Raw genomic sequence first — 12,447 nt, forward strand, 5'->3', positions numbered from 1 at the left:
ACAATCTTCTGTGATTTCTGTCTGTGTTTCAGGACAGGCAAAGTGCAATGCCCATCGTAGGAGCCTCATCCGCGTGGCTGAAAGAAGGCCAGTTTTAGGACAGAACAGACAACTGCCCTCAGGTCAGAAGGCTGCTCCAACAAACCGCCGTTACCCCTTCACAGCGATACAACACATAAACCGACAAGAACGTGCAGCCAGGACAAAGCTGGACCAGGCGATGTCAGCGTGTCGTGTTACATCAGAACTTGCTCGCCTCGTAGAACTGGTTTTGGTACGAGGATAACTGCATGGACTGGGACAGTGGTTTTAGTACTCGGTTCATCTCAGGGACGGCTAAATCCTAGAGTGCTGTCTGTTATAAATCATGACATTGACACAGGATTTCCAAGAGGATTTAAGGCTTTGGGTTTTTCACTGGGTGCTCATCCGTGTGTTGTTATTGGTGCTTCGGTTTAATGCTGTAGTGTGAAGAGGGTGCACCCAGAGGCCCTGCCTGGCACACCCGTCTGATGGCTTATGGGGCACCTGTGGCACTCGAGCGGCCCTGCTGCGTTAGGTCATTGAACGCTGCTGAACTGCACTTGGTCGACATCCAGCTTCCTGAGCATTCCCAGCCAGTCCTCTCCTCTGTCCCTGACCTCCTCCAAGTCCAAGGACAGCTTTGGGGCCCCCGGAACCATTGGTGGGATTGGCAGGGGGTCTCTGTTTGGGTTCTATGCTGGCCTGCAAGTCTGGCTCGCTGCTATCTGGGCCAGCCCAGGAGTGGAGGGATGAAGATCCTCTTTGTGAGCCTGGATCAGGCCCAAACTCCCAGCTAGGTGCTCTGGCAGCTTCTTGGGGCTAAAACCAGAAGGGACTTGCAGACAATTTTCTGAAGGGCAGTGGGTGCCACAGCCTTGCCCACGACCTGGTGGCAGTTTATGGTGGGGGGTTGGAGCATCTCAAGCTGGGCCAGTGTGTGAGGTGGGATCAGGAAAAGTGTCACGAGCAGAACATGAAGGTCAGCAAGAAACCAAAGAGGCAGCAGGAGGGTTGGCACCACGTGTTGGTGCTCAGAGGCTACCTTCTTGCACTTCAGAGGAGCTGGAGGAAGGAAGAGCCAGTCCCCTTGCTGCCAGACTATCTCAGGGCACGGGGGACGTACACGCTGGCACTGGCGGAGCTCCTGCTGGAATCACCCACGGGGCTGTTGCTGTGGGCAGGGTGCCGGAGGGCTTGTGTTTGTGGCAGCGACAGAGCCACCGGCTGGGAACACAGGCAAACCGTCTTGGAGTTCTGGTAACTATTGAATGGCTTGTTCACTAGAACACACTAGGTTTTCTCTCAAAGCACACAGGTCTGAGCCTATTGTCATTCTGCCAACCCAACGGACAGTTGAAGAAAGAGATGAGATGTTGCAAGGATGGAAGTGGCCCATTGTACTGGCTATGTAAGAAAAGTGAATGGAAGAATTTGGATCACTATCCATGTGATTCATGCAATAAATTAATTTTGTCTCATTTGAAATATTTTAGGAAAAAGGATGCTTTTATCCTAAATTATCTGGATCACCACTTCAAATCTCTTTTTTTTTTGCAAATAGTTTTACCTTACGTTGATTGAATTAATTTCCTGAAAGTTCATATAAATTACATTCTTCAATATTAAACAAATGATCCAAATGCTCTCCAGGTATTGTGGTAGATTAGGATCTTTAGAAGTCTATGGAAGTCCTCGGGCCGGCCCCGTGGCTTAGCGGTTAAGTGCGCGCGCTCCACTGCTGGCGGCTCGGGTTCGGATCCCGGGCGCGCACTGACGCACCGCTTCTCCAGCCATGCTGAGGCCACGTCCCACATACAGCAACTAGAAGGCTGTGCAGCTATGACATACAACTATCTGCTGGGGCTTTGGGGGAAAAAATAAATAAATAAAATTAAAAAAAAAAAAAAAAGTCTATGGAAGTCCTTCACTGAAATTTTTGGAAAGTACAACTCATTGTGCAATTAAAAATAGAAGTAGGAGACCAAGGACAATATTCAGCTATATTCTTCTGTGCTAAATGAACATTCTAAATGTATCTGTGATGTCATCAGAGTCTTTCCTCTTGAGGAAGAAGAGATATCATTCTGGGAAACCAAAATTACCAAAGCAAAGTTCCACCAACCCACCATGTTATAAGACTTGCCTCTAAAAAGTAAACAGTTGGCTTCCTCAGTCCTTTGTAAATAGTCAACAAAGTCAGGTTTTTACCCAAGATCCCCAAATTGGTTTGGAAACCGAAAATTATGTTCTATGACATTTCAAGTGGCCAAGTAATATTTAATTTTTTTCTTTCCCTCTAATACTTCCCTGAAATACTGGAGATGTACAGATATATGATTAGGGCATTTTAAAGAAGATCTAATAATATACATAATAAAGAATTTATTGTCTAATCAACAGTTAGGAAAAAAACCTGATTTTGTGTTAAAGGTACACAATCTACTTCTGTTACATTAATGGAAGTGCAGGACACCAACATAATCTGTGCTTCACGCTGATCTTTCTGAAGGCACCGACGTATTGCAAACTTTCCCTCAATTCCCTGATGGTTTTGGCTAGCACATGGACACCAAGTCCATACAGACACTTGAATAATTTTAAAACTTATCCATTCTAAGCATACACTAGATAATAACTTAAATATTCCACATATAATTCAAGCAGCCAGTCTTAGAAAAAGAAGGGGAGAGGGAGAGAAGGGAAGATGTGTCCTACCTTGTCGGTCACTTGCTGACCTACTGTCTCATCTCACCATTTAAATACACAATGTCCTGCTCCACTGCCTGGATTCTTTGTTCTTTCCTTGCAAAGGAAGGGGGAGGCCAAGACGTTAGATAGTTTGGATTTGGCACATGGCTGTGTAGCTGGGAATCGTGGGCCACAACAGGCTGAACCAAGACAAGCCACCCAGCTACTCTGAACCTGAGTTTTTGAACCTGTTGTACAGAAAGAACACCTCTGCCTACCTACATCAATGAGGCATCATGAGGCAAAGGGGGTTCCAGGTGTTTTGAGTTCCTTGGCAGAAAACTATCACGTTAACAGGAGACTACTTTACGTGTAGAGGCATATTTGTATATGTGAGAACTGAATTAAGTGGCTAAAGAGTTACTTTCTTTAAATCAATAAAGTGTCTGCTCATCGTGTTCCTGTGGGTTTATCTATATTCCTGAAGTTAGAGAGTGAGGATGGCGTGGCACTAAGACCTACTTGGTAGGTCAAAGATGGTGGAATGGGGGTGGGGGCCACAGGTAGAATAGAGGCACATGTGTCCTTGGAGGGGCATGGCCGTCCATGAGACACAGAGGCCAGAACTGGGGCGGGCTGATCCTTGGTTGGAAGACTCCGGAGGTCAGTTCTGGAGATCTCAGAGGCTGGGAAGCTGGGGAGAAGGTGAGATGGCGTTCCTGAGAAGGAAGGGTGTGGTGAGCCGTTGGGGTTTGCCTTGGGCACAAGGATGTCTATGCCCAAGTGAGTCCAAGTGGAGATGCCAGCCTACATCACTGCCCTTCCGATTCTGCTTCCTTCCCCTAGAATCACATCCAGTTCAAACAAGTCCTCCTTTCTGATACCATTCGTTGCCCTCTCAATCTAGAGAGCAAGAATTTTGTTTGCTGAGATCAAGAAGGTTAGAGGAAGACAGAGAAAGAGCAACTCTTTCAGATCACTGCTGCCTCGCTTCGCGACGGGGCGCAGGGCAGAGATGGGATGGGCAGCAATGTTGGGTCCTCCAGACACCAGCGCTTCTCTCAGAGAGGGCAGGAGATGCTTTCCTGGGCGGTGTCATTCCTGAAAGGCTCCCCAGTCAAATCAGTCCAAGCCAGGGCCTTGTTCTGCCAGCTCTCAGCCCCTCATGCTAGCACGCCAATTGCCATCGGGGGAGGATTGCTTTAAAACATACAATGTCTGATCTCATGGGCAGCGTGTGGAATGGCCCTGCTTCCTTGAGGGACCAGTATTGGTGCAGCTGTTTTCTCTGAACGATTCTCATCTGTTGCTCTTTCTTGCGAGACTGAACACTCCATAACACGAAAATAATCTCTAGTGGGTTACAGATGACACCAAGGAGCCACTGTTTTAAAAAGTCAGTAGAGAGAGGGATGTCACTATGCGACCTCAAATATTTGAAATTCCCTTCAGTCTACTGGTAGAATTCATAACGGTAAAGCCATCGTGAGAAACACAGTTTCTAATCACAGTTATTCCACAAATATTCTCAAGTATCGCAGCAAATTTTACCCCCTAATACAGGGAGCTTTGGCATTATTTGGCACATAGTAGATACTAGGTAAATACTGGCTGAATTTACTCATCTGTTGGAAAGAACTGGACTTTGCATTTATATATTGAAAAGTTCTTTGAGTGGCTCTTCAAATATATTTAGATAACAGACATAAACTCTAAAATATAATTTTGATTGGAAATGCATATATAAACAAGCAGCATTGACATGTTTAATCAAGTTCCCAACAGAGAGTCCAGGAATGCTTGGAAAGCTCATGTACAGATAATTATAATTAAAAATCTTCATTGCTCTAGTTATTGCAGATCAGGGTACTTTATTTGGATCCAGGAACTCCTGAAATTGTATGCAGCAATAAGAGGGTTTATTTTTGTGCACATTTTTTCTGGAGAAAGAAGCCACAACTTGCATCAAATTATCAAAGGCTTTGTGAGCCAAAAAAAGGGTAAGAATCTCCGCTGTTGATGACTGAGACTTCAGGAGGTGCTCAGATTGCTCAATATATGATTGCTTAATTCACTTCTTCCGACTCTTGGGCCCAGCAGGAATAGAATTCCCCAGGCTTAAACTACTCCAATACACAGTAACAACTCTTTGGAGTTATGTTATTAAAAAAACAATTTTTTACAAAGGAACTGTATAAAAATAGACACTTGGGAAGATTTTAAATTTACACATATACACTGTGCAAGCGTGTCCGTTTTCTTAATCACTTCCTCTCACTTATCTCTCTCCCCAGTAGCTTCCTTTTCCTGGCATTTGGGATCTATTCCAGGTGGCCACCATGACAGATTCCCACAGCAGAGAAAAGCAACAACGTGTGAAAGAGATTTCAGGCGAAAGAGAAATCACAAATGATGAGTTCCTAGGCTTACTGCCAAAATCAGAGGCTGCCCTTCTTGACTGTTTGAGAAATCCTCTAAGTGCCCGGGGTGCCCTTTCTGGGAAAGCCCCACATTCCTACAAGACCTTCAGTGCAGCAAAGACCACTACTCCCTATCCTCCGGGGAAGGTTCCCAAGATGCCTGCAGCACAGACTGGGGAGGAAGGAGCGCCCTCATCAATGAGCAGCGTCCTCGTTGGCACCAGGTTCCAGCAGAGAGTCACATAGAAGCTTGATCCCTGCGAGCTGATGAGCAAGGACTGGGGGCTGTATCTTCATCTCCCTTCACTGAGTCTACAGGAGGATCCTGTGCTCTGAAGTTGCTCATAAATACTGGACTCACCAAGAAAAAATCCTTTAGGGGAAAAGGATCTAAACCCCAGCAGATCCACAGCTTGGTTCCAGATGTGGAGGTGTGGTGAACCCCTAAGATATGTACAAATGGCATGTGTGTTTTTCTGGGAAGAGGCTCTGTGACTCTGAACAGATTCTGAAATGGGTTTGTGACTTCCCCATGATACGGGCAGGAACTCTGCCAGGGAGAAGCTACGTGGGCGCATCTTTTCAGAAAACTTAACTTGGTTTTCTCAGTCAATTCCTTCTCTTAAGATGTTGCAGGAAAAATTATTTAGAAGCCCTAATAAAATAAGAATATTGTTGCAAGCAAAACTTGCCTTGAAACCTACTTTCTATTTTTTTTAAAGTTCCATGTAAAAATAAATACTTCTCAACCAAAGTTAACCGCAGCAAATATGTCCATTAAAAAAACAAACACATGCACAAATAGGATTTCTTTTAGTTGCCTTGTTTTCAAAGTCATGATGTAAATGAAAAGCAAATCTTCCTACTATTTCAGGCACAAATTGCAGGAAACGAGGATGCCCTAAGCTCGGAGTAATGCTGATCTTTTCAATGAGAAAATACCAAGCGTCAAATAGTTAGATTTTAGAATATTTTAATGTCCATTTCTTCAGTGGATGCATTTTGAAATTCTTAGAATTAACAACTGAAAAAGAGCAGAGCAAAGGAAAGATGGAAAAAGCAAACAGTTGGTTCTTGCTGATTTAATTTCAGATTCCAGGCATGATGTGATTTTCCGCAACAACCCACCAAAAAATGCTTAACTCAAAAATCTAGAAATGCAAATACAGACGGATCTTTGGAAACTACAATTACAGCCCATGTAACGGGAGGCACGCAGCCCTCTGGCTCTCAGTGTCATGTGCAAACATGCAGGTGTCGCCTCCACCAGTGAAGTCAGCGTTCACGGAGTCGTGTGCAGGTGTTGCATAATCTGTGTGACTCTTCAAGCTACTTAAGGGTTTCATAACTGATGCATTGGATAAAATTATGTGTGCTTGTTTATGATATATATGTATCTACAATTTGATGTGACCTGGGGCCAAGAAGAAAATTGCAACTCAAAGCAACTATTTACACACATTCAATTCTGAAGTATTGCTTCCTGCCCTAAGTTTGTAAGAGGTATTGCCACTCTGAAGAATGCATGCATGTGTTGGTAGCGCTTGAACCCACTGCTTAGAAACCCGTCTGTCTGCAGCAACTATCTGTTCAATGCCAACAGAGTTAGACGCACGGCACTTCCGTTGCAGAGATTCTGTGGTTCTGCGTTGAGGTATGCTTCAGAGCAGGGAACTGGGAAGGACCCGAGTTGCCTGGTGGCCCAGAGACAACATCTGTACTGGTGACTTAGGAAGGCTCAGGGTGTTCTTTAAAGACAATTTTAAACTCTGGGTGAGCGTCTATCAAAGGCTCTAATTTGCACAATGCTGAAGCAGACCACCAGATGTTCTGATTCTCTCCCTGCGGTTTGCAGCTTCTCGGGTTCCTAAGGTCAGGAATCACAAACACCTTTGTGGGAGGGGAAGGAAAAAAAGAGTTTGATAGGGAGGAAGTGTGTGCAGAGGTGAACTTTGTAGAGCATGTCTTGAGCAAACAGCAGAGACACGGGTAACTCATGGGCAACCGCCCAGCCCTTAGCTGCCGCCAAAGCTACAGAGCCTGGAGCTGGAAGGCAAAGGGGAGGGCCACACTCACACACGCAGTAATACTGCAGGAAGAGAGCCCTACCACGCCCACAGTCCCTACGGACCAGGAGAGCATCAGGTGGTGTTTTTAAGAAAAAATAAAAATTCTGCAGTTTTTATAAGAATACATTCTTTAGAAGCAAGAGGTATTGTCACACCATCCTCTCTCCAGCACTGGAAGACCAACAAACTGACAGGAAAACCTGAAGGGAAATCTTAGCGACTGAGAATGCTCTCGATTCTCCAGGATGCTGGGATGCTGGCTGCCAGGTGGCCATCCAAGACATGTCCCCATGGGGCGCTGGCCGATCAGAACGAATATTTCATTATGCTGGAAACCGCAGATGCTGTACGTATTTGGGGACTTGATGCAGATGTGAAAGTTATACAGAGATTTACCAGTGAAAAGACAATGCACACATCGGAAGACCTTAAACAGAGAAGGAACTAGTCCTCAAATTACCCATGAGCTGTACGCCATGTCATCTGAAAAATAATGATGGCTGGCTGGGACAGGGCAACTCCAGCCTGAGTTCAATTCTAAAACAAACTCCAGATTCAACGCAGCAAAACATGATTACAAGCAGGATTAGCAACAAAGGGCACAGAAGTCATTTTCCTTAGGTTTTCTATACCCCCCCGGGGAACACTTCATCTGCTTCTGGACATTCTGTCCCTACATACAGTGCAAGAACTCCATCTACAGAGGGCTGGAATTCGCCCACCAGGGTCAATCTCACCACAAACAGGCCCTGCGCAGGCCGAGAATGGGAAAGGATGCAGAAGCTTCCTGAATGTGTGGAAGCCAAGACGCTCCCTGCCCACCCTGCACTCTTGCTTCCTGCCAGGCCGGCCGGGCTCTGATCTGCCCCTGCAGCGGGGAGACCCTGGGGGCGCAGATCCGTGGCCCGTGGAGAAGTCACAGTGCTGGTTTAAAAACGGCGGCCAAGAGCTTCTCTGACACAGAGGTTCTACTCAGCCCCCTTGTGGGGGAGGTGGCCCAAAGTGGCTGAAGCACTAATGGACATCTCTTCCTTCTGCTGTACCCTCTGCAGAGCCCGGAGCCTACTTCCCTTCACCAGCATGACCCAGCACCCCCTCCCCAAAACAAACATTTCCTGATAAATAAATAAATAAATTAATGCAACCCTCAGACGTTTATTTTGAGTTTCCCTCTCAGACGAGTCAGCTTCAAAGACAAACCCCTTTGCTCCCAGCTGGAAGACTCCTCGGTGCAGAGGCAGAATGGAAAACAGCTTTTAAATACCTGAGGCCTGGTTCACAAGCTTTGTTACCGGTTAGCATTTGGACTCTTGGCCTGCATGTGGAGGAAGCCCTAAAGGCGCCAGGTGTGGGGAGTGGTGCGGCCACAGCCCACGAGGCCCAGGAGCTCTGGAAGGCGCAGGTGGGAAGGGGCTGGGCGGCCTGGCTGACTGTGGACTGCCATTCTCAGCCCACGCCCCCGAACGTCCCCTCCCAGGGAGTTACTGGCACTTGATCTCAGATTCATAAATGCAAGTGTGTGTGCGTGTATGTGCTTACACAGAAAGGTCATGTCACTGGAAAACACTATTATGTATACAGAAAAAATAAACCTCAAAAATATTGTATTAGCAAAAAAAAAGTGTCTCGTGAGAAAAAGCAATAAACATGATATCTTAACCACAGCTTTTGTTTTAAAAGTCCAACAATACTCAATGCCATGATCTCCACTGGTGGCCTCTGTCCCTGGACTCTGAGGCCATGGCCAGCCCCTGAAGGCACTTGTTCTCCTCCACGCCGAGTGTGACACCAAGGGGAGAAAAAGGAAAGAAATGGATGAAAATGAACCCTGAATAACTGTGATCCACACAGATGTTAGGGCTGCAATGACCACATGACACCACGTCCGGGGATGGAACCTGTGGTGCTTGGAGCACACAACAGCCAAATACAGATATGATTGTGTTTCGAGGAGCAGAGCACCGCGGGCAGCGCGCGGCGCTGCGTCACACACTCTTGGAGACGTTGAGCTTGGTGAGCTCATTGGCTTCTTCCATCCCCATTTCTTCACAGTCGCTCTCCTCTATGGCTTTGCCAAATCGACACCTTTCTTCGGCTTTGACAGGCTCTTTCCAGGGTCTCTTAGAGGACAGGTGAGTGTCCTTGGCCTGTGTATTGTTATCAGAACCCAGAGACGTCTTGTCTGAGTTCTGTATAGAAGGCACCAGGTTGGCAATCTCGTCTGTGGGAGACCGTCCGATGCTGCCGTCCACCTGGACTCGGATGTCTGGGGAGATGGACAGCTGGTGCTGCGGCACGACCCCGTTGTCCATGCACTTTGGGTAAAGGTAGGTCTTCATCTGACCTTTCCCCTTTACGTTGACCGTCCCTCTGTAGTCAAAGTCGTAGCCCATCTTGCTCAGGACGCGGTAGCTCTCTTCGCTCACCTGGATGCGGCACTCCACCCCCGTGGTGTCCATCCTGCTGGCGATGTTGACGGTGTCCCCCCAGATGTCGTACAGCAGCTTGGTGGTGCCAATGACCCCTGCCGTGAGGGGCCCATGGTTGAAGCCAACTCTGAGCTTGAAGTTGAACCAGAGCATGTTGTTGTTGAAATCATCCACCACACGCATCATCTCCTTGGCAAACTCAAACAGGATCTGCAGGTGCTCTTGCGGGTGGCTGCCATCCTGGCACCGTGTGGCATTCAGCCCCGACGCGGCCATGTATGTGGCTCCGATGGTCTTGATCTTCTCGATGCTGCTGTAATCCGGCTTGCTCAGGAGCTCATCGAAGTCCCCAATCAGCTCGTTGAGGACCCGGTAGCACTCCTTGCCTCCCTCATAGTTCTCCTCGTAGAACTCACTGAAGTTGACGATACTGGCGAAGATGACTCCTCCGCTGTCGTGGTTCTTGGAGTAGGTCTGGGAAACCTTCAGCTGCTCAGCCACGTGGTAGGGGATGATGTTTCTCAGCAGCCAGTCGGCTTGGTCCCTCATGCTCTGGATCTTGGTGCGGTGTAGGTCTGCCTCCACGCCCCCGTGGTAGTGAAGGCGGTAGCTGACTTCGAATTCTCGGTTCAGGAACCAGACCAACAAGAGCAGGAGAAAGAAGACAAGAATCGCCTCTTGGCCAATCAGGCTGGCTGGTCTCCTGCTGTCATGCAGCAAGGAACTATTGCACGGATGCCTCTGGGAACTAGAGAGTAAAGAGAAGGGAAAGGACAGACTGTCTTGAGTGCATCTTTTAAGGGAAAGGCTACGCTCAGTACTTCCAGGTTCTGAAACAGCCTAGCTAACCAGCATCCCGCACAGTGTTTTGTCAAGCTCAAAACTTCGACAACCTGTAGCCACAAAGCAACCCGTTTCTGTTTAGGTGGCTGGCTGAAGATGTGGAGAGGTAAAGACTGACTTTTTTAACTGATTTCCTTAATAAGCTTTGTGATTGCTTTGTTTTCAGAAGTCTTTAGCTCCTTGATTTTTAAATTTTTTTTCCGACTTTTTATTTTGAAAAATTTCAACCTTATAGAACAGTTAAGAGACTAGTAATACAAACATTCACACACCCTTTTCCTGGATTCAACAACTCTTAACATTTTGCTACTTTGCTTTTTCCCTCTGTCAACACACATGTGCACATGTGCACACACGCACACTTGTGCACACACATCCTTCTTGCTGCACATTGTGAAAGTAAGCTGCAGACACTGTGACACTTCAATCCTGAACATTTCAGTACCTATCTCCTAAGAGTAAGGACATCCCCCGACGTAACCACACCACCATTATCATACCCAAGAAACTGAACATTCTCTGATAGACTCACTGTTTAGATTCCTAATCCAACTTTAGTTTTGGAAGACTTGTCATTTTACAAAGAATTTTTATAAGTTCTCTACTGTCTACCTGTAAAAAAGTTTGGCAAAATACCATTCTCCACCTCTGGGTTAGTTCTGTTTTACCAAAGTCATTTAAGACAACTTTAACATTTTAAAAAATAATACAATATGTATACTTTTAAGAGTAACACATTGTAGGACATCCAAGTATAAACAATGGAAAATAAATGTCTTTCCTTCAGGGTAAGCAATGTTGTCATTTTCCTGTGGTGTGCACGCTATTCTAATACACAGATGTACTGTAACAACCAGACTCCCACCGACGGGCGTCGGGCGTTTATGCGTTCTGTCCATCTTGTAATACTTGACAATGTTGCAGTGAAATTCCTGTACCGTGTTATTTGTATAGGAATGAGTCTGTGGGATAAACTCCTGGAAGCGGAACCGCTGTGTCATTTTACATACTGCATATTTAGAAGTCCATTAGAAATTTCTATATTGCCCTTTTAGGGACTGAACCCATTTCTATTCCCTCTAAAAACTGAGGCTGCTTTCAGGGGACCTGAAAGTTCAATGGTGTTGAGAGACGACAGCTATCACTGGAGGACTGAAGATGAGTGCGAGGAGCATAGTCTCTTAAAATTTATTTTTTAAATAAAATTTTTTTCCATTTAAAGATACTACATACTACTCATCATAGAAAATTTAGGGAAAAAAGTAAAAAAGAAAAAAAGATTCATCTGTCATCCTACCATCCAGAGGCAATCACTGTTAACGTTTGCTGAATTTCCTTCTAGTCTTTCTTCTATTTGTTTACAATGCTGTGATTGTTCTGTTCATATAAATTTTGTGCCCTGATGTACTTCTTTTTTTTTTTTTAATTTATTCCCCAAAGCCCCAGTAGATAGTTGTATGTCATAGTTGCACATCCTTCTAGTTGCTGTATGTGGGACATGGCCTCAGCATGACCAGAGAAGCGGTGCCTCGGTGCGTGCCCGGGATCTGAACCTGGGCCGCCAGCAGCGGAGCGCGCGCACTTAACCGCTAAGCCACGGGGCCGGCCCATCCCTGATGTACTTCTAAGGTGCAGAGTGGGCTACTAAATTTTATGTAACAATGGGTAGGGTCACTATATAAATACAAATATAATTATACAGTCATGCATCACTTACAATGGAGATACATTCTAAGAAATGCGTTGTTAGGTGATTTTGTCATTGTGTGAACATCACAGAGTGTACTTACACAAACCTAGGTGGTATAGCCTACTGTACACCTAGGCTATATGTTGCTAATCTTATGGGACCACTGTATATGTGGTCCGTTGTTGATCGAAATGTTGTTATACTATATATAAAATGGATGGGTCCTCAGTTTAGATAGGTCTGTGGCACAGAGAGCTCAATTCTGTAATCAGAGTGTTTAATAA

The 12,447-nt window shown here is 46.0% G+C and overlaps 1 protein-coding gene across 1 annotated transcript in view; it reads right to left on the minus strand.

The window, feature by feature from the left end:
* Nucleotides 1-6,088: 6,088 nt before the first annotated feature.
* The window catches only part of ADCY9 (adenylate cyclase 9), a 117,351-nt gene continuing 110,992 nt past the window's right edge, over nt 6,089-12,447 (minus strand). The window contains exon 11 of the mRNA XM_004438122.3: nt 6,089-10,378. Within this exon, the coding sequence (XP_004438179.1) occupies nt 9,187-10,378 (1,192 nt within the window). The 3' untranslated portion in view covers nt 6,089-9,186. The remainder of the gene's footprint in view (nt 10,379-12,447) is intronic.

Source organism: Ceratotherium simum, chromosome 26 (genome assembly GCF_057802395.1).
Source record: "Ceratotherium simum simum isolate JZ-2026a chromosome 26, ASM5780239v1, whole genome shotgun sequence".
NCBI classification, from domain to species: domain Eukaryota; kingdom Metazoa; phylum Chordata; class Mammalia; order Perissodactyla; family Rhinocerotidae; genus Ceratotherium; species Ceratotherium simum.